This window comes from Camelus dromedarius, chromosome 6, assembly GCF_036321535.1.
Source record: "Camelus dromedarius isolate mCamDro1 chromosome 6, mCamDro1.pat, whole genome shotgun sequence".
Taxonomy (NCBI): domain Eukaryota; kingdom Metazoa; phylum Chordata; class Mammalia; order Artiodactyla; family Camelidae; genus Camelus; species Camelus dromedarius.
In genome coordinates, this window is record NC_087441.1 from 45,705,170 (window position 1) to 45,731,054 (window position 25,885).

Here is a 25,885-nt window from a genome sequence, read left to right on the forward strand (position 1 = left end):
CACCATCCCTCTCAACCCCACTAACCCTTCGCGCTGCCCTATTCTGACTGACTCTTGTTTCCGAACTGTGGAGGAGCAGATCCGGAACCTAAGGAAACATTCGTATCAAACAGGGAAACAGAAAAGCAAGAGGGCAGGACTGGGTGAGGTAGGGATGGGAAACATAGGAGGCAAGGAAGCCTCTGTTCTGCTTCGAACAGCGGCGACTCCAGCCGCAGTCAAATAAATTGCCTGCGCCTACTGCTTGGTCGGGAAACCTTGGCTGGGACACGGTAAACCCACCATCGAACCGGGAGTGGGACCCTGGGAAAGGAAGCGGAGGAGGGAAGGGGAGGGACTCTAGGGGTAGGGGCGGAGCCTTAGGGAGGAACTACCAGGCTCGAGGGGCGGGGTTGAGGCTAAGGGGGCAGGGCTAAGGGCGGGACCTCACGGAGTTCGGCTGCTGCGCGCGCCACGTCTCCCTCGGAGCGCTTGTAGGGAAGAGGCGGGCGTGGGGGAGGGAAAAACCGAGCGGGGCGGGAGGTATCTCTTCTCGCGAGAGCTGGAGACGGCAGCGGCGGTGGCGGCGGCGTGTCCGTGAGAGTAGCGTGGGGGCGGGGAGGACAGGCGGCGGCGGCGTAGGACCTACGCCACACGGGGCCGGGGCTCTGGGAGCCGGAGTACAGAGCGGGGTCGTGGCGGCGGAGGTGAGAAGAGGGAGGCGGAGGAGGGCGTGCCATGGCGGGGCAGCAGTTCCAGTACGATGACAGCGGGAACACCTTCTTCTACTTCCTCACCTCCTTCGTGGGGCTCATCGTGATCCCGGCCACATACTACCTCTGGCCCCGAGACCAGAATGCCGGTGAGTGCCGCCGGGGGCTGCCCGTGGACCTGCGCAGGCCCCGCGGGCCCCTCCGGCCGGCGTCGCTCCCGCCCGCTCCGGCCCGGCCCTCCCCGCCGGTCCAGGGGTAATATCGCCAGCGCGGCCGGGCCTCGCGTCCAGGCGTCCGCCGGTGGCGGGGCCCAGGCTCGGCGGTGTTTCTCTCGGTGCTTCTCCGGGCTCCTTTCCATCCTCTTCATTGTCCTCCTCAGGAGTTTCGCTTTGCACCTTCTCCGCTATTGTTCTGGACGCTCCTTGCAGCCACCTCCTGCCTCTTTTGTCTTCTCTGCCTCCGGTTTTACTGGGTATTTTTCTTTATGGAGGGAGCAGGATGGGATAGGGAAGATGGGAATTGGGAGGTGAGAGAAGAGTTGGTAGAGGAGGAAGCCAAGCGTGCAGGCTCAACTCCGAGCCCCCACATCACGGTCCTCGTCCCCCCACACCCCCGTCCCCCGGTTGCAGCTGTCGTTACAGATGTTTTGGGCACCGTTTGAGCTGGGAGGCATGTTTAAGACTCCAACTGAGCTTGCCTGCCGCCCCTCCCCCCCCGTGCCTTTCCCCCTTTGCTTTTTCATTTGTTCACTCGCACTGTTGGGGTTGGAAGCAATGCGTTTATTCCCCTTAGCAAAAAAACAGGCTTTTCCCTATTTCCTTTTCTTTGGAGTTTCCTGTTTATGGCAGAAAAAGTGCAAGTATGAAGGAAGGATTAAGTCTTGTAGGTAGTTGATCTTGTGGGTAGTTGTGAGGTAGCTGGTCCATTTGCTTTTTTTAGTTATTAATTTTCTGTTCTCACGTTAAACAACATCGGATTAGGACACAAAATTACATGGATTCTTCTTAAGGCATTTTATGTTTGGGTAGTGTTTTGATTCCATTTGTTGCACATATGGCAGGTGATATTCTTAAAACTGATGGAACAGCAGAGCCCTAATAGCTTGTGTATGGTAGTATTAACAGAAACTAGCAGATTTTGAGTATAAAATTTAGGAAAAGCTTTGTTTCACAAGAGCTATGCTAACTTGAGTACATATATTGTCTCAAGTTGGGTGTGATGGGAGTCTAGGTTGTCCGGATGACATACTGTACTTGGGGGAAGTTGTTAACAGTGAAGCATTGAATCAACTCAGAACTTGTTATGGTTTAAGAGTGATTCGGTGCTCTGTAAAATTCTTGAGATACATAATGGAACTAAGTTAAATTGAATTTAGGATAAATAATAACAAAAGATTCCATCTTTTTGTACGTTTGACAATAATTTTATCCATTAGATGCAAAAATCTGCCCAGAGTCCCAGTTTTCTTATTCAGTGGACAGTTCATGAAAATTGGATTTTGGACTGTTGTGCCTTCTTTTCCTGAGTGTATTTAATTTGTCTGGGTTCTTTGGACAGTGATCATATATAAGTGATGTAGTCTTAATACCATTAATGGCTTTCCATATCTGCAAAACCTAGGTTACTCTGGTAATTTTATTTCTACTTAAAAGAGTGCAGTTTTTTAATTTGTTTGTTTGTTTTGAGGGGAGGTAATTAGGTTTGTTTGTTTATTTATATGGAGGTACTGGGGATTGAACCCAGGACCTCTATTACTGAGCTATACCGTCACCCAAGAGTGCACTTTTCACTATGGTAGTTTATTTTCACTAATCACTCATTTGAGTGTGCAAGTTGGTTGTGTAAAAGACAAAAGGGTATTGGGAGAGTAGGTAGGTATGGTTAGATTGTGGGGGTTTTTTTTTTTTTTTTTAGTTTTTTAAAAGTTTTTTAAAATTGAAGTATAGTTGATGTTAGATTGTGTTTTGAGAAGCTGCCCTGATTTCAGAAATTAGTCATTTTAATCCACACTGGATTTTTGAAATTTGAAAATCATATTTTCATGGTGGATTTTGCATTATAAAGTTTGTCTGATGTCTTATAGGCAAGTCATGCTTGAGCACCTTCAGCATTTGGTTAGTCTTTGGAAAAGTGGTAGCAAATTAATATTGACTATAAATCATCAACTTCAAGTGTTACTTTATTTAATCCTCTTAAAACTATAAGATACTAGTATCACCTCCATCTTTACATGGAGAAACTGGAGTTTAGACAGCTTAGGTAGCTTTGCGATGTGATAGAAACCGGTCTGCTTAGCTTCAAGGTCCTCTGTGGATTCCATATTGCTAGATAGGAAGTTAGGTGTTCATTTGCCCCTTCTTTACCTCTGGCTCTGCTTCAGGCTTACCTTACTCAGTAAATGTGCACATATTGATGTTTTTGGTCTTGACCCAAATTGCATTATGAAAATTAAGGTGGATACTTAAGTGCTATTCTAATTATCATGATAATTGGTGGATACCACTTGGACTTCTTGTGTGTATCCACCATAACGAGTTGTTTCTTTAGAATTACAGTGGTATTAAAAGGATTTTTTTTTAATCATATTGATTTTTCTGAAGTCCAGTTAAAATGTCTTGAATATCAAAGAGAAGTCTTGAATTACAGATTCATACAAAGTTCTGAAAAAGAAAGTTTTTTCAGATGTTTGCAGGAAAATAATTTGGTGACTTGTACTGACAGCAGGCTACTTACAGTCTTTATTCATCTCACTTAAAAAGTAGTCATAATTTGCTGTTGAGATACTAATTTGTTGAATTATTGGATCCTTAAGGGCTTGTTAGGTTAGAAACACTATACTATCTTTCTAAAATTTGAAAAATTCTGTAAAATTTTTGAATAACACAACAGAGTGTTATTTGATCTTGAAGCTTATTTAGTTTCCTGTGAAACTAAGTAGCCAAAGGCAAAAATGTAGGCATATGATTTTGATTTTCAGAGTTCTTATGTCGATCTTGACTTCAAGGGTATCTTCTGTATGAAAGCATAAAAAGATTTTATTTGCCAGAAATTATACAATCTTAAAGTTCAATTTAAGTAGTCGTCGTTTAGTTTTTTAAGTAATCTGTTTAGTTTTTTAAAAAGGTGACACATTTGGGGCTTCAAGATTGACAGTTTTTTCAGTGTTGCTCTTTTGGAATTGTTGGGCTCTTGAGTCCATCAGAAAGCATGGGGCCATTTCAGATTGTAGAATCTAGAATTTGAAAAATAGAAATAACTTGGTCATTGTCATATTTGACACGTTAATTGAAGTTACTCTGTTATCCAGAACATTATTATTGGAATTGTTTTGTCTTGATTTCTGTCTAATCTATTGGGCTAAGTGTGCTTATAATTAGTACCTCTTTTAGTAGTTGAAGGGTCCTGCTGCTTATTTTACTCTCTTGGTTGTTTGCAAGTTGGCTGAATAAGATGACTGAATACTTTTTAAGACCATTATGGACAAAAGCTCTATATGAAGTAATAATATGAAGGGTTTATATTTCCTTAGAATAGTGGTTCTAAACCCTGGCTTCTCATTAGAGTCACTTGGGGGAAGTTTTTAAAAAACACTTAGACCCATCACCAGATGTCCTAATTTAATTGGTGTGGAGTGTGTGCTGTGTATTGGTTTTTTTAAAAAGTCCCTATGTGATTGTAAATAGTAGCTATGTTTGAGAAGTGTTGCTAAGATAGGTAGTGGTCTTTTGCTGGAGTTGTCATTTTGGGAGGTGGTATGTGCTCTTTGCTGCTTAGCCTTTCCGTTTTACAAAGCTAAGAAGACTTACTGTACAGTGGTGTTGTAAAGTTCTTGTAGTTGAAAGCTGAACATATTTGTTAAACCAACTTTAATATTAACAGGTTTACCATGATATTTGAGAAGAGAAAATAACTACTTGTAATTATTAGAAATTCAAATAAGCCAGAGAGAGCTTTTATTCTTTCCATAGGTTAAGGAATAAAGAGACTTTGAATTGAGATAAAATATATCATATTTTAACCCAGTTTTTGTTTGTTTGCTTTTTGACTTCTTAATCTTACTTTTCCAAACTGCCTGGTTTTGAAACCGAAATCTACTGATTTCTATGTTATCTTAGGCAAGTTATTTAACTTCTCTGTGTTTTAGTTTATTCATTTGTAAAATAGAGACAGTAGTTATCTGTTTCATAGAATTAAAGATTAATAAATTAGATTTGTATAAAGCATTTAGACCAGTGTCTGGCACATGTTGGGACTGTTAGCTCCTGCTGATTTTGCTGGTTATTTAGACTTTCTGGAACAGTTTCATTTGGTACTTATCTCAGATTTTCCCCCCATTGTTTGAAAAGATTAATGAAACTTTAAAAAAAGTTACATTCCTTTATTCTTGTTTGCTTGCTCCCTCTCAAACAGTATACAAGTGATTCAGCTCTCTAACTTGGGAATGTATGTGGAAGCCCACTTTTAGTGCTTAGTTATAAAGTAAGAAAACTCTAAACTTTTAAAGTTAGAAGTTTTGGTTTAAAGTTCCAGCCTAGTCCCTACTCAATTGTTTCTGAATTCTCAGCCTCATTTTCTAGGATAATAATAATAACCTGCCCTGTCTACCCAAGAAGTGATTATGAAAAGCAAAGAAATAAATGCATATAAACATGTTTACTTATAAAACTAAATGCACTTTAGAAATTCCTTCTTTTTCAGATACTTACAGAGCGTAATACTTTGTGCTAGATGCTGTTTCTAGGTGACAGGTCAAATTTTTAAGTGTGTATAGCTTTTTTCTTAATAAGTTGCGTGTACTCAATGCAGAAAAGCACAAAGGAGCAGAATAAAAATTGCTTGTAGTTTTGTTTCCCAGATCACCCAAAAGTGATTAAACATTTTGGTGTGTGCATCCCCTTTTTCATCCTGTGGGGATGAGTTTAGACATGGTCCCTTCTCTTGTGGGAGGAGACCCAGTCTGAGACAGATAGTTGTGATCCTCATCTGAGCTCTGCTACTTTGTTGGATGTTTCCTAGCCTCAAGGATGGACAGTGCTGAATGCACTCACAGTAGCACTTTGAGGTAGACTCATGTGTTATACTAGTTTTATTAATGAGGAAGTTGAGCTCTGGAGGAGGTAACCAACTTACGTAAAGCCATATTGCTACTGGGTGGAAGATTGAGTGTTGGAACCAAATCTACCTTACGCTAAAGCTTCTCTTTTTAGCCACTACCTTGTATTGCCTCCTATAATTAATATAACATGTTGTAGTAAGTATTAAAATGACAGGTGGAAAGTGGTCTGGGAGAAAAGAGAGAATAATTCTGTTTTGGGATTTGGGTGTTTCATGTAGAGGAGGTCTTGAAAGGTAAGTGGGAGAAGTGCATTCCAGATGTAGGGGAAACCATATGCAAAAGCATGGAGATGTCCAGTAAGTGTAAAGGTTTAAGGTGATTGGCATTTAGGAGCAAATCAGCCATTTTAGGGAGTTTATACTTTATCCTATAAGTTACTTGGTAAACAGTGGAGGTTTTTAAGTAAGGTAATTTACATGGTCAGTTTTGCTTTTGTGGAGCATTGAGTGGAAAACAGTTTGGAAGGCTGTGCGGTGGGAGGTGGTGGGGACTGGGTGGGGAAAAACTGGATGGAGAAGGAGTTCGTTTCAGAGGCTTATTGTTCTTTGAGATGTCAGGATATAGGGGAATGGGCAGGTTTGAAAGAGAATTCTAAGATAGCATGGGTTATTCATAGAATCTAAGAACCATGGAGGGAATGAGAGAGTGGAGTTCAGATTTTGATTTTCATTCATTTCTTTATTTCTCTTCCTCTTCCAAATTCTGTTTGGTGATTGACCCAATAATAACATATTAACTTTTATCAGTTTGGGGATTGAGTGCAGGGGGAGGATGGGGATGAACATTTTTGTTTAAAATGAAATGTTTGCCTTTTCTGCTGATTTAATTTACCTAGATGATGTCTAATTACAGTAGAGTGGATTATCTCAACCTCTTGTTGAGTGGATTTTTTGACAGAATAAACTGGCTAATTACCAGCTTTGTGACCAGAGAAGTGTATTTTATGAATGTTCATATTTAACTTAGAACATAGCGTCTTCCTAAGATTTTAGATTTTGAGTAGTTTGAGTCATGTTAAAGTAAAGTCATTCCCTCTGTGTTTTGTCTGGACAGAAAGGGTATCAGACATGTAGCATATATACACTTATGTCCCACCAGTAGAGGAAACCAGATGGGAACTTGGCAGTAGGAATTATAGCACAACATTTAGGCTTTATAGATATGGTGGCAAACATTGGATTAGTAAATGCATTATGTAAAATTGTTTTTATTTTAAAGTCATCTTGCGTTTTTGATTGATCCTGGAGAACCTGAAAAACAAAGATAGGTTTATTTTCATTTTCTCAGATGTTCATTCCCATAATCATCTGTTTTTATTCAGACATAAAGAAGGTCATAACAGATAAATCCGTATTATACTTGGACTTCCTTTTATAAAAATGTTTCCTATTACTAGATTTTACTCATGAGAAATGTCGTTACAGTCTCACCATCACATTTGCTTGTTTGAAAGGCATTATTTTTCATTTTCTTAATAAGTGAAACCAAGTCCCCCTAAAACTCAAGTTTCTCTGCTGAGTTTACGATTAACCTGTCTGCCCAAAACTTTATTCCCTTTCTTGTCCCACACTTGCTCCCCTCAAGATTGAGGAGTATCAAAGAAAACAAGGATTGAAACTGAGCAGGACCCTGCAGGACCCTCCTGGTCACAGAAGCCCTTCTGTGCCCTCCATTTCTTGTTTGTAGAAAAAGCCTTTAGTCTCCTAGGCCTTTCCTGAGTTCCAAAGAGCAGGCATAGGCAGTAGGGAAGTGAGGGAATGTAGAAACAAAGGAAAAGCAATTCAACAAGAAAACTAATGACAATAGTTCAGGGATAAAACCAGTCCTAGTTCCTGCTCAGGGGATATACAGAACAATCTGAAGGATCTCTTAAAAGAAAAAAATTTTTTTAATTGTATTGAAGTATAGTCAGTTACAATGTGTCAGTTTCTGGTGTACAGCATAATGTTCAGTTATATATGTGTGTGTGTGTATATATATATATTTTCGTATTCTTTTTCCTTAAAGGTATCGAATATAGTTTCCTATGCTATACATACAGTGAAGGGAACTAAGGGTCCCCCACTCCCCCCCAAGCAAGAGGATCCCAGACTGGTTGGAACCAGAAGGTTAATGATTGAGATTCTGGAAACTCCACTCTGTTACCTCACTACCAACCGATCAGAAGAAAGTCATGCATCCTGTAGCTGTCACCACCAAGTGTTGCCTTTAAAAAAACGTTTCCCTGAAAACCATTGAGGAATTCCTATCTTTTGAGCATGAGCTGCCTGTACTCCTTGCTTGGCGCCTGCAATGAACATTACTTTCCTTCACAACCCAGTGTCAATAAATTGGCTTTGCTTTGTGACAGGCAAGTGAACACAAAATTGGTCCAGTAGCATAAAATGTTCCTTTCATTTTGAAATTATGTTTGTATGGATGAAGGAATTTTCTCATGTAGATTGCAGGTCTTTTTGCTTTAGAGTTTTGCTTGTTAAATCTAGTAGTTATTTTCTGAGCATTCACTGTTTGCCTGTACTAGGAGCAGCAGACAATACAAAGATGAAGGCAGTGTAAATATAATGTAGTCTTTTTTGATAGAATTTATAATCTGGGAAATGTAAGAGAAGTGAAAACAAGTGCTGTGGAAGTTAGCTGGGTAAAAGTGTTTGCTAGATGGGGTGATAAGGGGTATCTGGAGATCTGGAAAGTTTCTTTAGAGTAGGTTGATTTTGACTGGACTGTTAAAGGAGGAAAAAGATTTAATGGATGGAATGGGGCAGGGGAAGGTGCAAAGAAGAAATCACATGAGCAAAAGTAGAGATGGAAAGTATGAAACATGTCCAAAGTACAAGTGAAATCAGTTGCAGCAGAGCTCACAGAGTGATAAAGTGTAAGAAAAGGCCAGAAATTTTGATTTAAGTCATGTGAGGAGAAACTTGTCTAGCTGAAGAGTTCATATGTGATTTGGTTATTAGTATGCCATTTTGAGCATTTTAGAATATATCTTTGTAACTGTGCTGTATACAAGTTAATGCAATAACATCTCATAGAATGAGAAAGTACAGAGATTGAGAAGCAGACCAGAAATAATATGGGCCTGAGCAGTGGTGGTGGCAATACGAAGGTAAGGGACATACTTGAGATATTACTTGATATATTACTTTTCTTTTTAAATTTCTATTGTGGTTATATATATTTAAAACACTTGTAGTTTTAACCATTTTAAATGTACAATTCAGTAACATTAATTATGTTCACAATGTTGTGCAACCATCACCACTGTTTCCCAAATTTTTCATCACCCCAAATAAACTCTATACCTATTAAGCAGTAACTCCTTATTCTCTCTTTCCTCCAGCCTCTGGTAAACTCTAAGCTACTTTTTGTCTCTATAAATTTGCCTTTTCTAGATATTTCATGTAAGTGAAATCATACAATATTTTTCCTTTTGTGTTTAACTTATTTCATTTAGGATAATGTTTTCTGAATTTATCCATGTTGTAGCATGTATCAGAACTTCATTCTTTTTATGGCTGAATAATATTTCCTTGTAAGGATATATCACATTTTTATCCACTCATCTGTTGATGAACATGTGGGTTATTTCTATACTTTATCTATTGTGAATAATGCTGCAGTGAAAATTGGCATACAGATGTCTTTTTGGATTCTTATTTTCAACTCTTTTGGGTGTATTCTTAGGGTGAAATTTCTGGGTCATAGGGTAGTTCCACTTAGCTTTTTGAGGAGCTTGCCAAACTGTTTTCCACAGTGGCTGCACTATTTTACAGTCTTACAGCAGTTTGTGTGGGTTCCAATTTTGTACATCCTCTTCAACTCTTAATTTCCGTTAAAAGAAATTAAAGCCATCACAGTAGGTGTGAAGTGGTATTTCATTATGGTTTTGATTTGCATTTCCTTAATGGCTAATGTGGTTGAATATTTTTATGCACTTATTGGCCATTTGTATATCTTTTTTAGAGAAATGTCCATTCAAATCCTTTGCCCATTTTTTAAACTGAGTTCCTTATCTTTTTCTTGTTGAGTTGTAGGAGTTCATATATTCCAGATACGAATTCCTATTTAGATGTATGGTTTGCAGATATTTTCTCTGATTCTGTAGATTGTCTTTTCACTTTCTTGGTTATATCCTTTGATGCACAAAAGTTTTTAATTTTGATGAAGTCCAGTTTATCTGTTTTTTCTTCTATGCTAATGCTTTTGTTGTCATGTCTGAGAATCCATTGGCTCATGTCTAAGAATCCACTGGCAAATCGAAGGTCATGAAAATTTACCTCTTTGTTTTCTTGTAAGAGAATTATGGTTTTAGTTCTTACATTTTGGTCTTTGATTTGTTTTTGTATATGATGTGAGGTAGGGGTCCAGCTTCATTCTTTTCCACATGGAAATCCAATTGTCCGTATACTATTTGTTGAAGAGACTGTTCATTTTCCATTGAATGGAAAGCCTTGTCAAAAATCAATTGGCTATAGATATATGCATAGTATCTATTTTTATGGGATAACTTATTGAACATAGTTTACCAGTGAGAACTTCTTAATGTTAGAATACCTCAAGGCCAAGTTTTTGACTTCTTTTCCATCCACACTTATTCCTTTGGTGTTCTCATCCAGTCTCATGGCTTTAAATATCATCTATGTGACTCATCACACTTATATTTCCAGTCTAGAAGTTTTTCCTTAAACTCCAGACCTGGGTATATGTAAGTGCCAAGTCTACATTTCAATATCTAATAGGCATCTTAATATGCACAAAACTGATGTGATTTCTGTCTCCCCTCTCTCAGTCTTCTTGACCCATAATCTTCTCCATCTCAGTTAATCACATCTGTTTCTTCAGCTGTTCAGGTAAGAAGTCTTGGAGTTAGTTATTCTTGGCTCAACTCTGTCTCATAGGCCACTTTCAGACTGTTAGCATGTACTGTTGGCTTTACCTTCAAATAATATCTAGTCTAACCATTTGCACCACTACTGCTGTCCTGGCTTATTGCCTGGATTATCATTAGCTCCTAACTAGTCTCCTTGCTTCTACCCTTGTTCCTTGCAATATGTTCTCAAAATGGTAGCAGAGTGAACCTTTTAGAACTGAAGCCAGCCCATGTTACTCTTCCGCTCAGAACCCTTTAACGCACTCCCATCTCAATCACAATAGAAGCTAGAGTCATTAGAGTGGCCTGTGAAGTCTATGATCTTTTTGACTTCATTTTCCTTCTTGCTCTTTCCATTTAAGTCAAACTATCCTCTCTGCTGTTCTTAGATCACATGAGGGGTACTCTTTCTTTTGGACCTTTATAGTTTTTGTTTCCTATGCCTGGAATGATTTTCCTCTAGGGAGCTATGTTAGTACCTCCCTCATCTCCTTTGTGTCCTTTCTCAAGTACCATCTTCTCAGTCATGCCTTCTTTGAGCACCTTACTTAAAATTAAGTTTTTTTCTACCTCCAAGGAAGCTCTTCCCTTTCTGTTTTATTTCTCTCCATAACACTTATCTTCTAATATGCTATGTAGTTTACTTAATTTTTTTTGTTCTCTCCTGCTAGAACGTATGGTCTATGAGAACACGGGTTTTTGTTTTGTTTTCTGCTGTGTCTTCAGTGTTCAGAAACATCTGGGCACATAGTAGGTACTTACCAATATTTGTTTTATAAAGGAGTTCTCTACATTCTATACAATTCTATACAAATATTTATATAGTGCCTACTGTATTCTTGGCAACTGAAAAGGGGAGGGATGATTATTTATATATAGGATAACAATCTGCCCCCAAGAGTCTGAGTACACATGAGTAAAAATTGGCTTTCATACTGGCTGCTGAAGACTGGTGGTGCCAGTCATGCAAACTGCTGAAGAGAATGTGTAGTCCTACTTCTTTTATTAGAAGGGAGCTTTAAAAATGTTAAAAATTTTAAATTTGGCAGTTCCACTTCTGGGACACTTTTCTAAGGATCTTGTTCGTTCTTTCTTCCTTCCTTCCTTCCTTCCTTCCTTCCTTCCTTCCTTCCTCCCTCCCTCCCTCCCTCCCTCTCTTCCACTTGCTTGCTTTGCTTTGCTTTGCTTTCTCTTTTCTTCCTTTCTTCCTTCCTTCTTTCCACCTTTATTATAGTATGATTCCTGTACAGTAAACTACACATGAACAATTTCAGATGAACAATTTGATGAATTATGATAAATGTCTATACCAATGAAACAACCACCACAATTGAGATAGCTAACATTTCCATCACTTGCTAAGAGGTGCAAATTTCAAATTCCCAATTTATCCCTTTCCACCCCTTTTACCCCTTGGAAACCATAAGTTTGTACTCTATGTGTATGAGTCTGTTTCTGTTTTGTAGATAAGTTCATTTGTGTCTTTTTTTTTTTTTTTTTTTTTTTTTTAGATTTCACATATGAGCAATATCATGTGGTATTTTTCTTTCTCTTTCTGACTTACTTCACTTAGAATGACAATCTCCAGGGATATAGTTCTAAATACTTATAGGACCAAAGAAAGATACTGTGATATTGTGACTTATAAGAAATATATATTTGGTCATGATCAAATATGTATTTCTTATATATATTTGGTCTTTATCCATAGTTCCTGGTCACAGCTTTCAAAACCCTTGGAATTTCCCAAGTGCTGAGAGTGATGAAGATATCTTTTGTTATATAAATGAGGTGACTTTTGGAAGCACCTAAAGAAAGATTCTGCTGATCACCAGGAGAACCAACCATTTGGTTAGAAGATTGGAACTTTTCAGTCCTATCCCCTGACCTCTGAGGCTGGAGATTGAGCTCAAATGCCAATAACCAATGACTTAATCAACCTGCCTATGATATGAAGCCTCTATAGAACCCCAAAAGGGTGAGTTCATAGAGCGTCTGGGTTGTTGAACATGTGGAGATTTTTGGAGAGTGGTGCACCCAGAGAGGGCATGGAAGTTCCTCGCCCTTTCCCCATACCTTACTCTATGCATCTCTTCCATCTGGCTATTCCTGAGTTACATCCTTTTTTAATAAACTGGTGATCCAGTAAGTAAAATGTTTCTCTGAGTTTTTGTGAGCCACTTTAGCAAATTAATTGAACCAAAGGAAGAGGTCATTGGAACCCCCAGTCTGTAACCATGGCTTATGTTGGGTGTCTAAAGTAGGGGGCCATGGGTATGTGGCCTTGTGAGACTGAGCCCTCAACTTGTGGAATCTGATGCTATCTCTAGGTAGATAGGGGTAGATAGTGTTAGAATTGAGTTGAATTTTCTGACCATTTAGCTGGTATTCCAAGAATTACTCATTAGAGGTGTGGGGAACCTCCCCATCCCCATGTTGGAAATTGAGTCTCAGAACACCCTATTTAGATGCCTATTATACCAAAAAATTAGAAACAGTTTATATGTCTAATTGTAGGATGGTAGGTATATTATGGTGTCAGTTCATCTGGTTATTAGTAGTCATTAAATGATGTTTACAGTGAATTTCTAATTATGTGAGGTATTTAGAAATTAAAAAGTAAAAAATTACAGGTAATGTGATTTTAACACAAACTTCAGCTTTATGTGATTGTGTCTTTCAGTTTGTACACTGGTACATTATAGAGTGCTACACTTAGATTAGTTTTTGTGTGTCCTGTTTGTTCTCCTGTCTAAGAAACTATCACTTGGGCATCTGCTGCATTGGGGAGAAGTAGTAGATGTCATCATAACTGCAGAAGTGTCCTTGAGGGCCTTGACTGAGGCAGTCCCACAGCCCTCTAATTGAGGGAAACACATTACCACTAGAAATTAGTTGCTGAAACTTACTTGTTCACAGAGATGTCTTTCCTGACTATGTACCCTTAACCTTGCCAACTCTCCTTTCTTTCTTCCTTCCCAAATATTCTCCTAAAGGGCCTACAAAGGAAATATATTAAAATGTTATTAGTGATTATTGTCTGGGTGTTGGAGTGGTGAATATTTTCTTCCTTCTGCTCTTATGCTCTTATGTATATGCTGAGTATTCTGTATAAATTTGTTATTAACATCCAAAAGCTTATTTAAACAATCTCTGGCTAGATTGGCTGTGATCTTAAGGAAGACATTCTCTGTACCTTGTGACTACAGGCCTTTTCAGCTCAGTGAATTGTCTTTACTTTAGGGTATGTGGTGTTTAAGGTCCCAGTGGGGCTTAACATCCTTTTAAGTATTTTAAGTTGCCTTCTTTTTTTAAAGCTAGTATTTCTTTATTTTAAGAGTATTTGAGTTTCTCTATTTCTTTTTCTCTTGTTTTATCTTAAAAGTAATTAACCTTTGACTTGGGCTATGGCTTATCATGGTAGAGGATTGGATGAAGAGTAAAGTAGCTAACAGGGTAGATGTGTTGTTGGCTGACGAGATGGCAGGGTAGAGAGGACCCTTTGGTAGGATTTCAGGTCATGTTTGAGAGTATGCTAAGGAGACATAGCATCCTTCTCAGAGACGTACTTGGAGCACACTCTAATTTGTTTAGGATTCTCAGCTGTCTTGGACTTCTAGTTTAGTCTGAGAAATGTAACTTGGAATGAATCATCTCTACAACTGAGACTCCCCTTCTTTCCTTACTATTATCTTCTGGCTGAGAGACAATTACTCATAAAAACCCCTGTGTTCTACAGATACGAAGGATGGATGTTTGCTTTTGTTTTGGATCTTGACACTTCTGTAGCAGATTGAGCTAAAACAAACAAACAAAAAACTGGTTTGTCATCTCTCCCCCAAAATTTATGTGTTCTGTTGGCTTACCTCATTCACATTCTTTAGTGCTGAAGTCCTTTCAGCAGTTTTATTTGTAATACTCTTTTTGTCTGTGAACTTCTATTTCACCAGACTTTTTTTTAGAATTATTATCTAATCAGTTGTCTACTCCTTGTTCTTAAATTTTTTGACTTGAATTTCTTCATATTATGCTTTCTGCTTAGGAGATGTAGTGAATTCTGGTTAATAAGTTAATGAGAATAAGGGTACAATATATTTTAGCTACTTTTGTGAATTGTCACAGTGGTCTAGCTATTCTTTGATAGGAAAGGTGTTTAAAATAAAATGATGAAGTGCATGTGAATTTAAACCTGAGCACAAGTCCCATCTTTATTTTTCAGTGGTTGTGATTTCTTTGGTAGCATCCGTAACTTTGAGCAAGTTACTTAACCTCTCTGAGCCTCAGTTTTTTTGTTTGTTTGGTTTGGTTTGGTTTTTTTGTTTTGTTTTTAAAGTATAATCATACATACATACATAGATACGTACCCCCAGGGTGGTTGGGAAGTCTAAATGAGATCATTCAAGCATTCAATAAATATTTATAAAGCATCTACTATTGGCCAGGCATTGTGTTAGGCAGTGGAATATAGGAGTGAACAATATAGATAGGATCCCTCTCTTGAAGCTTATATTCCTAGTATAGGGGAGACAATTGACATACTGTGTGTAGAAAAATAGAGTATTCAGAGAAAGTCTTCCTGAGAACATTTTTTCAAGCTGAGTGACAAAAGAGAGCCAGCCATTCAAAGATCCGTGTGGAATGGAAAAATTTATTTCAGACCGAGGAAACAGTTGTGTACAAAGTCTTTAAGGCAAGAAAGAGTTGGGCCTCTTTCAGGAAGAGAGAAGATCAGCGTGGCAGGAGTGTGACAGGTGAGAAGAATCGGGGATAAAGTCAGAGGGGGAGCCGGGGTGCAGATCATGTCTGTCAGCCAGGTACGAAGCTTGGACTTTATTTTAGGTGCAGTGGGAAGCTACTGAAAGTTTCTAAGCAGGAACGTTGACAAAGTTCCCTATTTCTTAATGAGGTGAAAAAATTTTTTGGCCAGCTCAAGTATATATCCTTTTAAGGATGAAGTCATACCTACTTAAAATGTTTAATTTATACATTTTAGTTGCATATTTAAAAATCATATAAAATAGAGTGCTTTATTTTTATTGAAGTATTCTTGGTTTACAATGTTGTAGTAGTTTTTGGTGTACAGCATAGTGATTCAGTTATACATATATATGTATACATATTCTTTTTCATTACAGGTTACTATAAGCCATTGAATATAGTTCCCTGTGCTGTGCAGTAGGACCTTGTTGTTTATCTATTCTATACATAGTAGTTTGTATCTACCAATCCCCAACTTCCAGTTTATCCCTCCCTCCCCCTTCCCTGGTAACAACTCTGGTAACCATAAGTTGTTTTCTATGTCTGTGAGTCTCTTTCTGTTTTGTAAAGAAGTTTGTTTGTGTCATTTTCTTACATTCCACGTGTAAGTGATACCATGTGATATTTGTCTTTCTCTGACTGACTGACTTCACTTAGTATGATGATCTCTAGGTCTAGGTTCATCCATGTTGTAGCCAATGACGTTATTTCATTCCTTTTTTAGTATTCCATTGTGTGTGTGTGTGTGTGTGTGTGTGTGTGTGTGTGTGTGTGTGTATACACAGCACATTTTCTTTATCCATTTATCTGTTGAGGGACATTTAGTTTGCTTCCATGTCTTGGCTATAAAATATAACATTTAAAAAAATACAGTTTTAGCCCCTTACATTTCAGGAAACAATTATTTTTAAACTCCTCATGTATTCAACCTCAGTGTCTTTATGATCACCAGAGCTATTTTTTAAGTCATCTTACAGGTTTTCAGAATTTGTTTCGTCTTCGTTTGGGATTTTCGGGTTCTGAACATGACCATCAGTGGAAATTTTATTCCAAGCCACAAGTGCAACATTATATAACATTAGGTGTTTTATCATCCTGTAGGTGTATATTTTTAATCTCCATCATGTAGCCACCTACTGTATTTTTAAAATGGTCTTTACAAAGATTGCACACAATGATAGCTAACACTTGTAATTTGAGATCAGGGATAATTATGAGTATCTAAAATTTTAATTTTTGCCTTCAGGTGACCTCTATGCCAAACTACCATTAATTGAAATTGTTGTGGGCTGTCTTCCCCCAGCCTTTTTTGTTTCTTTGGCTTTTTCGGTCTTTTAAAATAATCAAGCACCCGAACTCCCACCCGCCTCCACCCCCCCGGGTGTTCGGAAGTGCTCAAATATATAGTGATTTTTTTTTTGCCTGAAGGTTGCTTGTAGGGGAATGGAAAAAGATAATTGTTGCCTTATTACCCCTGTTTATTCTCCCAACCTTCCCTTTCTTCTCCCTGTGTCCCTAATCTTCAGGCTGTATCGTTCAGCTTGCTTTCCGTGACCCTTCTATAGCCATGTGATTTGGGGTGTGTATGTGTTTAATATTGTCTCTTGTGGGGAGGTGCTTTTGGCATCTAGTGGAAAGAGATCATAATACTGCCAAACATCCTCTAATGCACAGGACAGCTCTCCAGAATTACCTAGTCCAAAATGTCAATAGTGCCGAAACTGAAAAACCCTACTCTATAGTGCTTGTTTCAGTACTATAAAGGGAAAATAAAATTTAGGTGGGTGAGCATATGATACATGTGTATGCTGCTGTCTAGTCAAGGGCCTGCTGAATAGTTCTTGATCAGTATGGTGGTTCTGCTCTGATCCAAACATTTTCAGTTGCCTTCTGGGTTTCTTTCTTCATTGCAAAAGTATGCATATGGGGTAGGTGGCAACTGAACCCAAGTTTCTGGAACCCTTCCAATTTCGGTAATCTGTGATTGTGGGCAATGGGTGGTGGTGATGGTGAGTAGTGTTTAGTCAAGTTCCTATCTAATCCAAGCGGTTCTGACCTGGCCTTGAGAATGACACAGCATGGCCAAATATTTAGATTCAAGTTAAGAGCATAACAGAAGTCTTAGTTCCTCTTAGTCTGTTTTGAGATGGTTAGGTAAGCTGTGGTTTTGGTGGTTTAGAGCAGTGATTCCCTCCAGTTTTTCACTTACAAATTATCATTCTCATACTTCTCCTTTTTTGAAGCATTCCGGGAACTACCTGCACTATTAAAGTAAAATGTATTTTCCTATTTTTTTCTAAAATTAATAAAACAAAATTGTCCTATCAATGAGGGAGCCAGTATCACATTGAGGTGATAGTCTTGACTAGCTGCCTAGAGACTGGGTAGCTAGAAAACTGATGTATCTATATTGCAAGGTATGTTCTAAAATTTATTTCTCAGTGATTTTTATAACCCTCAGAATATCAAAATATCAGTATATTTATTTGAACTGCAAAATAAAATCAGACCCTTTTTGATCTAGTTTGATTTGCCTGATTTAACAATGAGAACTGCCTTTGTCAGTTATGTTACACAGCATATTTTTTTCTATAAATTGAATGACTCAAGGTAATCTGCAAGTTTTGACAAAATATACTTAACGTAAAAGATAAAGCTGTTTTACCTAACAATGTGCCATATTGGCAAAAGTGTAGTTTCTATTTATTTATTTAGATTTTTTTTTTTTTTGGTGGAGTTACTGGGGATTGAACCTGGGACCTTGAGCATGCTAAGCATGCACTCTACCACTGAGTGGTACCCACCCCTGTGTACTTTTTATTTTAAAAAGTAAGTTTTAGTATTTAGAGTTTTAAGTCTTTGAACATTCTTATTTTAGTAATTTATCCATTTATAATATCTATGTTGCCTTGATGACATACACAAACACACAAAGTAGCATCGGCAATGTTAACACATAGTATAGATATTAAACTTATCACTATGATAAACTTAACTGATGTTATTTGGCCATATGTGCCAAAGCATTTGAGGTGAATTGTCTTGATGTCTGCAGCTTTCCCTAAAATAAAGGGGAAAGGGAAGAAAAGAAGGAATGAGACATAAAGCAGAGAGTTGCAAAAAATGTTAATAGTTGGTGGAGTTAGATAGGATATTATTCATTGTAATACTCTTTCAACTTTTCTGAAGGCTTGACATTTTTAAGTATAAAAAGTTGGGAAAAAGTAGTCACAAGGAATAAAACAAATTAATTTTAAGAAGTATGTGTCATACTTCTTATTATAAGTATTATAAGAAATGACTTACCAGGATAAAAATACATTACATTAGGATAAAATTACGTGGGGGAAGTGGAATGAAGAGCTTTTTCATGAATTTTTGCAAATGGATGACAGTGGGTATGAAATTGCTATGGTTTTTAGATTTCCTTGGTAAATTTAAAAGCACTGGAACCCTTTTATTTTAAAATGTCAACATCAACATATGTCAGAAAATGACATCTTCTGCAACTCTTCAAACTTTACAATGAAAATTTTAGATGCCAAATTAAAACTCTACAAGAAGATACATGTATTTTTGGAGTTCTTTTGTGATAAGCAGGCACTAAGGTTTGAAGACTTCAGATCTGGCTAACATTCTTTCACTCTTCAGTTTCTAGGAAAATGGTGCTAAGAGTTTACTCAGCAGATCTGAGTGACTCTCAGACCGGCAGATCATTCTGGCATGACAGATGGATGTGACTGTTTTAGCAGAGGCACCATATAGCTTATGAAGCCCAACCATAATAACCTGCCTCCAAGCCTGGACTACTCCCACGGACATGTAAACTTTATGTTCAGCTGCTGAGAGTAATCATAATATGTTGTTATGTTGTTTTTAAAATCACAGAATTGTTTTATGACCTTGAAATTTCCCTTTTCTGTAAATGTGGGTAATTTCTTTAAAACTATGTCATAAGTTAATGATATTAATTAGGTAATCTTTGCTAGCCATGAGACTAGTAATTCTGTAAACTAGAAGCTTATAAATGAGTTTCTTTTTATTCTAAGTGTCTTAAAAATATCTGGAAGGACTTCTGACAGTTACTTTGATTTGAGGTCATACATGTAGAATTTTGGAGTATGTACTACGTATGTTTAGTTGTGTTGGATATCACTGTTACTGTGTAAACTATACCCTGCTGTACTTACTGATTGACTTAAATATTTTCCTAAAAGGTTACAGTGTAAATTTTGGATTGGAAGAAAGAGGCATGCAAGGTACATGTACATATTGTACAAGACTTTGAGGGGTAAAAACTATGTGTACTTTCTCATGGACAGAAATATTGGGAAAATACCATTCCTTTGGATAGATCAAGCTATCTAGTTAATAAAGTAACTTCAGCATTGTTCTTATAACCTTATCAGATGTTTCCTTGGTTTTATACTTAAAATGGGAGATGCTGGAGGCTTAATTTAATGAAATGCAGATTAAAAAATCACCAGTGGTATTTTCAAAAGTGTCCATAATTTAACTGTGAAAAATCGGAAAATTAACATTACTACCATTTCATTTTTAGACCCATTCAAGTTTTGTCACTTGTCTCAATGATGTCCTTTATAGCAAAAGATCTATTTCAGAATTACATATAACATTTCGTTGACATGTTTCTTTAGTATCCTTCAGTCTGAATAGTTCTTTAGTTTTACCTTGGCTTTAAAGATTACAGGCCAATTGTTTTGTAGAATGGACCTGAATTTTTGTTGTCTGGTGTTTTCTCATAATTAGATTCAAGTTATGTGTCTTAGACAGCAATTTCACAAAACTGATTCTGTGTTCATCTCATTGCATTCTACCAGATGATACATGATTGCATTTTGTCTCGTTGCTGGTGATGTTCACTGATCACCTGATTAAGATGGTTTCTGCCAGATTTTCTGTATTAATTTCCTATTGTTGCTGTAACAAACCATAACCATAGTGGCTTAATATGACACAAATTTATTATCTTATAGTTCTGGAGGTCAGAAGTCCAAGATGGGTTTTAGTCATGGTGTTGGCAGGACAGATTCTTTCTGGAAGGTTTAGAATAGAATCCTTGCCTTTTCCAGCTTCTAGAGTCAGCCTATATTCTTTGGCTTGTGGCCTTTCCATCCATCTTCAAATGATAATACTCCAGCCTCTGCCAATTGTCACATTATCTTCTCTGTCATTGACTTTCCTGCTTCCTTATAAAGACCCCTGTGATTATAGTGGGACCACCCAGATAATTCAGGATAATGTTCCCACCTCAGATCTTTAATCACACCTGTGAAGTCCCTTTTGCCGTGTAAGATAATACATTCATTGGTTCTGGGTATTAGGATATGGTGGACATCTTGGAGAGGGGTTAGTTATTCAATCTAATGCACTTCCCCCGCTGTAAAATCATTCTTTCCTTCTTGTAATATTTTGTGGGAAAATACTTGCATCTCTGGTTCCTGTTAGTGGAGAATGCTATATAGAAATTAAGATCTGGGTACTAGGTATGCTCACTGCTATTGAGATGCCATTGCTCCTACACTTCATATAATTAGGGAATATGTGTGTGTGTATGTAGGTCTACATTTATATTTCTATAGTAAAAGCTATTAATTAGTTCATACTGATACCTTCAACACCACAGGGTTCATTCATGTTTTCTAATTTTTCATATATGTAACTTCCTTCTCTGACAGTGAAAAACTGATGCCAGTTACCCTTAATAAATTAATGTATTTGATCAGTCCCCCTGTATATTACCAGTCTCCTTTTCTGTCACTACCCCTTTCCCTGTATGGATCTTCTTCACCATACCTGGTTCTGATACCTCCTGCCACATAGCTCTCTCACATGGATTCTTTCCTCAAAAAATGATAACAGGGTAGTTGGATTTTTTACATGGCAGCTTTGGAGTGTTCTATTATTTGCAAAGATCTTTCACTTATCGGACATCTATTTAAGGCCTTTGATTTTGTAGTTTTTTTTAATATCATGAAAACATTTTTACTTAGTATTAGTCAGCTGGACTAAATTTAGATGATCTCAGTTTTGTTGGCAACATCCCAAAGCATCATAGTTAGAAGCCAATCGAACATACGACTTCTTCTCTCCATCAGGCCTGATCAAGGTGTTGACCTTGGCCATGTCAGTATTGTAGATCTTCTTTACAGTCCTTTTGATCTGGTGCTTGTTGGCTTTGACATCTGTAGTGAACCCAAGTGTGTTGCTGTCTTCTGTCTTCTGTCTTCTGTCTTCTTCATGGCCAACTCAGTGCTCAGGGAAACTGGGTAATGACATGGTCAAGCTTGTTGCTCTTCCAAGGATAATTGGGCTGCCTTTGGAGTGTCTTGGGCCACTAGAAGGTGGATAACATGCAAATCTTCTCTTCTTTTGTGGCTGTAGATCTTTTAGCACTGCCTTGTTGGCCTCCCCAGCTTTTGTTTTGGCTTTAGCTTTGAAAGTGGCAGGGGCTTCTTTCTTTGCTTTCTGCGTGCCATCTTCACAAAAAGGTAGGTTTTTATTTTCACACTTAAAAATTTTTTAAACTTGGGAGAGCTATTCAAATCAAGTGATTGTGGTGAGTTTAGTAAAACAATACATGATATTTGGGCTCTGGTTTAATTCCTTTTTAACTGAATTGCAGATTTTTCCTGGAAACTAAAATACCTTTTGTTATAACTCTTAAATAAACCTGTTTTAACTTCTCATGGGTTTGGGTGGCTTTTCTCGTTTAACATAATTATTTTTTTATGTTTGAAGACCACCATTTCTGCTTAGCTTCCTTAATAAACCGCATGTTCCAACTGTTTTATACTTTCTGTTACTTCTATAGCAAAAGAGAATGGAGGAGAGAATTTCTTAGAAATTACTGATTATGTAACTGAATATTTTGGGTTCAAGTCAGTGTTTAAGTTTTTCAGTTATAAGTAGACAGTACTTTAATGTTCCAAAAAATATTAGCATGATAATGAAGGTTAGTGTGGTATTAACTCTGGTTTTGCCTTCACTATGAAAATAGTTTAACTTATTACCTTATTTTTCTTTTTTTGACAGAGCAAAATCGATTAAAGAATATCAGAAAAGTATATGGAAGATGTATGTGGTATCGTTTACGGTTATTAAAACCCCAGCCAAATATTATTCCTACAGTAAAGTAAGTAATTGGTTTCAATAAAAAATACTTAGTGTTTATTCTTTGCTAGGCATCTCATAAAATAGGTGTATAATGGTGAATAAAATGTGCCTGTAAAGAAATTGTAGCCTTAGGAGGGGTAGGATGTAATTAGTAAATTTGAGAGTAGTCTGAACAGAGTGGTTTAGAAGTTAGAAGAGCATACTATGACTTGGGAGGAGGGGCGAAAGAGAAATCATAACTTGACCTTGTATATCTTGTGTCAGGAATTGAATTTCTCTTAAAGGCTAATGGAGGAATCTTTAAAAGATTATCAAAAGCATGGAGGTGACGTGGTCAGGTTTGCATTTCATGGTAATTGAAGTTTATTGAGCACATATTGTGTGCCAAGTGCTGTGCTAGGGTTTTATATGTTACTTCAGTTTTATATTAACTTCAAGGAAGACGTTTCTGCTTTTTCTCAGACAAGGAAACTGAGGCTAAGAAGGTAAGGTCACTTGACCAATATCCTAAAGCAAGAAGTGGTGGAGTGGGGACCTAGTTACACTTTATTTTGGCAAGCCCAGCTGCTTAAAAAGGCCACTGGCATGTTTAATTAGAGTAGGTGTCTTTGGCTTTGCAAGGCTGTGAGGTGTGCTGGTTAGAGCCCCCTAGGCTTTGAACCTTTACCCTAAGTCATCAATTTAGAGGTAATAGATGAAACTGATAGGGGGCAAAAAAGTTGCTGTTACTGGATGACTGTATCTTGTGAATTATCTCCATCTGTCTATCTAGTAGATAGGAGAGCAAGACCTAGCAGAGGAAATTAGTAAAAGTAGAACTGGTTATTTTTAAATCTTGGTTTAAAAGAATATGATAGTTTTCAACATATGTGTATTACTTAATGAGGTTTAAATAGTTTTCTTTGCAAGGTTCTACTTTGCCTAGTTTAGTTCCTTTGTAGCTTTGGTGTTAAAAATTCTTAAGTGGTGTAAAACTAAAAGGCAAAATTAGTGCTTTCAAGAGTAGTTTCATGTTCACTATTTATTCTTTGCTATTGCTTCTTGTTTTAGATTAAACTTTTGAGGCAGCAAGACAAATATTTTTGGCTTTCCAATCTTTTCTTTTTTGGGATTTGATCAACATGTTGTAGTATCTGAAACCTCAGTTTTCAAGGAAAAAACCCAACTCTGTGAAGTTCTCTTCAGTGATTAGTAAAGTGATTTACTTAAGTGGAAGTACAGTGATTTACTTTAATGGATGTTTAAATAAGGAATATTTAGGTAGGTACTGGTAAAAATTTAGAAAAGGTCAGAAACCATCAAAACCTTTTTGCTACTTAACCTTGAAGTATTCTTTAAAAATTAAGCAGTCATTGTGTAATACTCAAATTTCTGAAAGTTGCTTCCACAATGATTTTTAAAGTATTTGGAGAAAAAAACACAAGATTTCAAGTTAATTACTGAAGCTATATGTAGGGAAAATGCTTATCTTTTCAGAGAAATCAACAATGCTTTTAAAAAATTGGGCATAGAGCATGATGTAATCCATTATGTCTCTACCTTTGCTTTGGCTTTCAGGAAATGAGAATGGTTTTTATTGTTTATGGTAGTTTTCATCAGCCTGGAGATTCTGTCATGGACCTCTTTATTCTTTGGCTCAGAGAGCCATATGCTACACGTAGAACATCTAACATGGGGTGTAGTGTCTTAGGTGTTTTATTCCCTTTCTCTTCTACCCTTGTTTACTTTAAAATTTTACTTTAGCAATTTTCAATTTCACCTTAATCTTTGTTTTCTGAGCTTTGGGAAAGTTGGCAGAACAAAATGTGGAGTTAACTAAATTTGTGTGAAAATAAAGTATATATTCAAGTATTCTTTAGCATATTGAGAGTATTAACAAACTTTGGATTTGAGTCAAAACTTACTACTTTAAATTATTTTCATTATTCAATAAGTAGTTATTGTGTGCCTACTATATATGTGTCAGGTATTATGCTAGGCGCTGATATGCTGTGATTCACAAGTACTGGCAACTAAACAAGTAATGATAATAGAGTTTAGTAAGGGTTGTAAGCAGGGAGGGTGGTGGGGGGGTGCCATGAAAGAGCAGAGGAAGGGCCCTTAATTCTGGCTTGAGACAGAGGCTTCCTTGAATAAGTGAAGTCCTAGCTGAGAGCTGAGACTTGAGTAAGAGTTACTAATAACAGCCAATAGCTAAGATGAATTGATTACTATCTGTGAGGCACCTTCTAGATGCTTTACATACCTAATCTCATTTAATTGTCAAACCTACCCTAACAGTTGGAAATTGAGTTGTAAGAGGCTAAGCTAAATGGTAAGGCTGGGTTTTGGCTTCAGGTAGTTTTGTTCCAGAGCCTATGTTCTTAACTACCTCTCCCTAATAGCCAGGTGAAAGTGGGAGTGTTCCAGGTAGGGCTCCCCCTTTGTCTTTGGGCATACAGATAGTGTGGGGAGCAGCTTGCAGTATTATGCCCTTAATAAGGTTTAGAGCATTAACTTGGCCAGATGGAAAGAACTTTGCATCTGAGTGCAATTTATGTTTAAGTTGCTCTGAGGTTAGTCAAGACTGAATAAGGTCCTGTCTGTGTGCTCAAGGAGTTTGCAATGAGTCAGAGGAGGAAAGTCACGGTTTGTGCTTCTTTGTGACTGTGACCATGGTCTCGCCATTGATCATCTTGATGGTTAAGGATTGCTTCTTGGAGGGTAAATAATTTGAGTTGTCTTGAAGGATGAGTATACTTTAGATATGTAGAGATGGGGAATGGGAATTCTAGGTAGAAAAATCCAAGACAGCAAAAAGCATGATGGTGGGAACAACTTAGGAAACTTTGGGAGACGGGGATTTATTTTGTTTGAAAAACCAGAGTGATAAAGGTAAGGAGGTAGGTTGGAACTGGATCCTAGGAGCTCATTCCAAATAAACATGTTTAACTAGGTTCCTACCAAGAGACTTAAACATGTTTTTTTCTGTATTTGAAAACAAGTCACTTCAGTGTTAATAAACTTTTATTTATAAAAATAGGATTATATTATACATATAGCTTTGAAAGCCATTTTTCTTTTTTAAACTTAACAATACAACGTAAATAATCTTCCACAGGAAATATATTTAGTGGCTAAATAATATTTCTCTATGAATGTACTGTTACTTTATCTGTTCAGTACTCTATTGGTGGACATTTATGTGTGTGTGTGCTTGTTTTCTGCTATTATTTATAACTGTAACCAGCCTTTTACACTTTATATACTTAATTTTAGTTTATTTCCTTCTAAATTTCTTAGAGTGGAGTAGATTGATTGTTAAAAAGTTAC

The 25,885-nt window shown here is 37.3% G+C and overlaps 1 protein-coding gene and 1 long non-coding RNA gene across 2 annotated transcripts in view; both read left to right on the plus strand.

Moving 5' to 3' along the window:
• The first annotated feature begins 554 nt into the window (after positions 1-554).
• Positions 555-25,885, plus strand: part of SEC63 (SEC63 homolog, protein translocation regulator) — a 58,053-nt gene continuing 32,722 nt past the window's right edge. Inside the window, exons 1-2 of the mRNA XM_010989611.3 lie at positions 555-841; positions 22,493-22,592. Coding sequence (XP_010987913.3) covers positions 718-841; positions 22,493-22,592 — 224 coding nt within the window. The 5' untranslated portion in view covers positions 555-717. The remainder of the gene's footprint in view (positions 842-22,492; positions 22,593-25,885) is intronic.
• On the plus strand, positions 12,238-19,841 carry LOC135321492 (uncharacterized). Its single transcript, XR_010381275.1, has 2 exons — positions 12,238-12,656; positions 19,088-19,841. It is a non-coding gene; the product is annotated as an uncharacterized LOC135321492 (long non-coding RNA).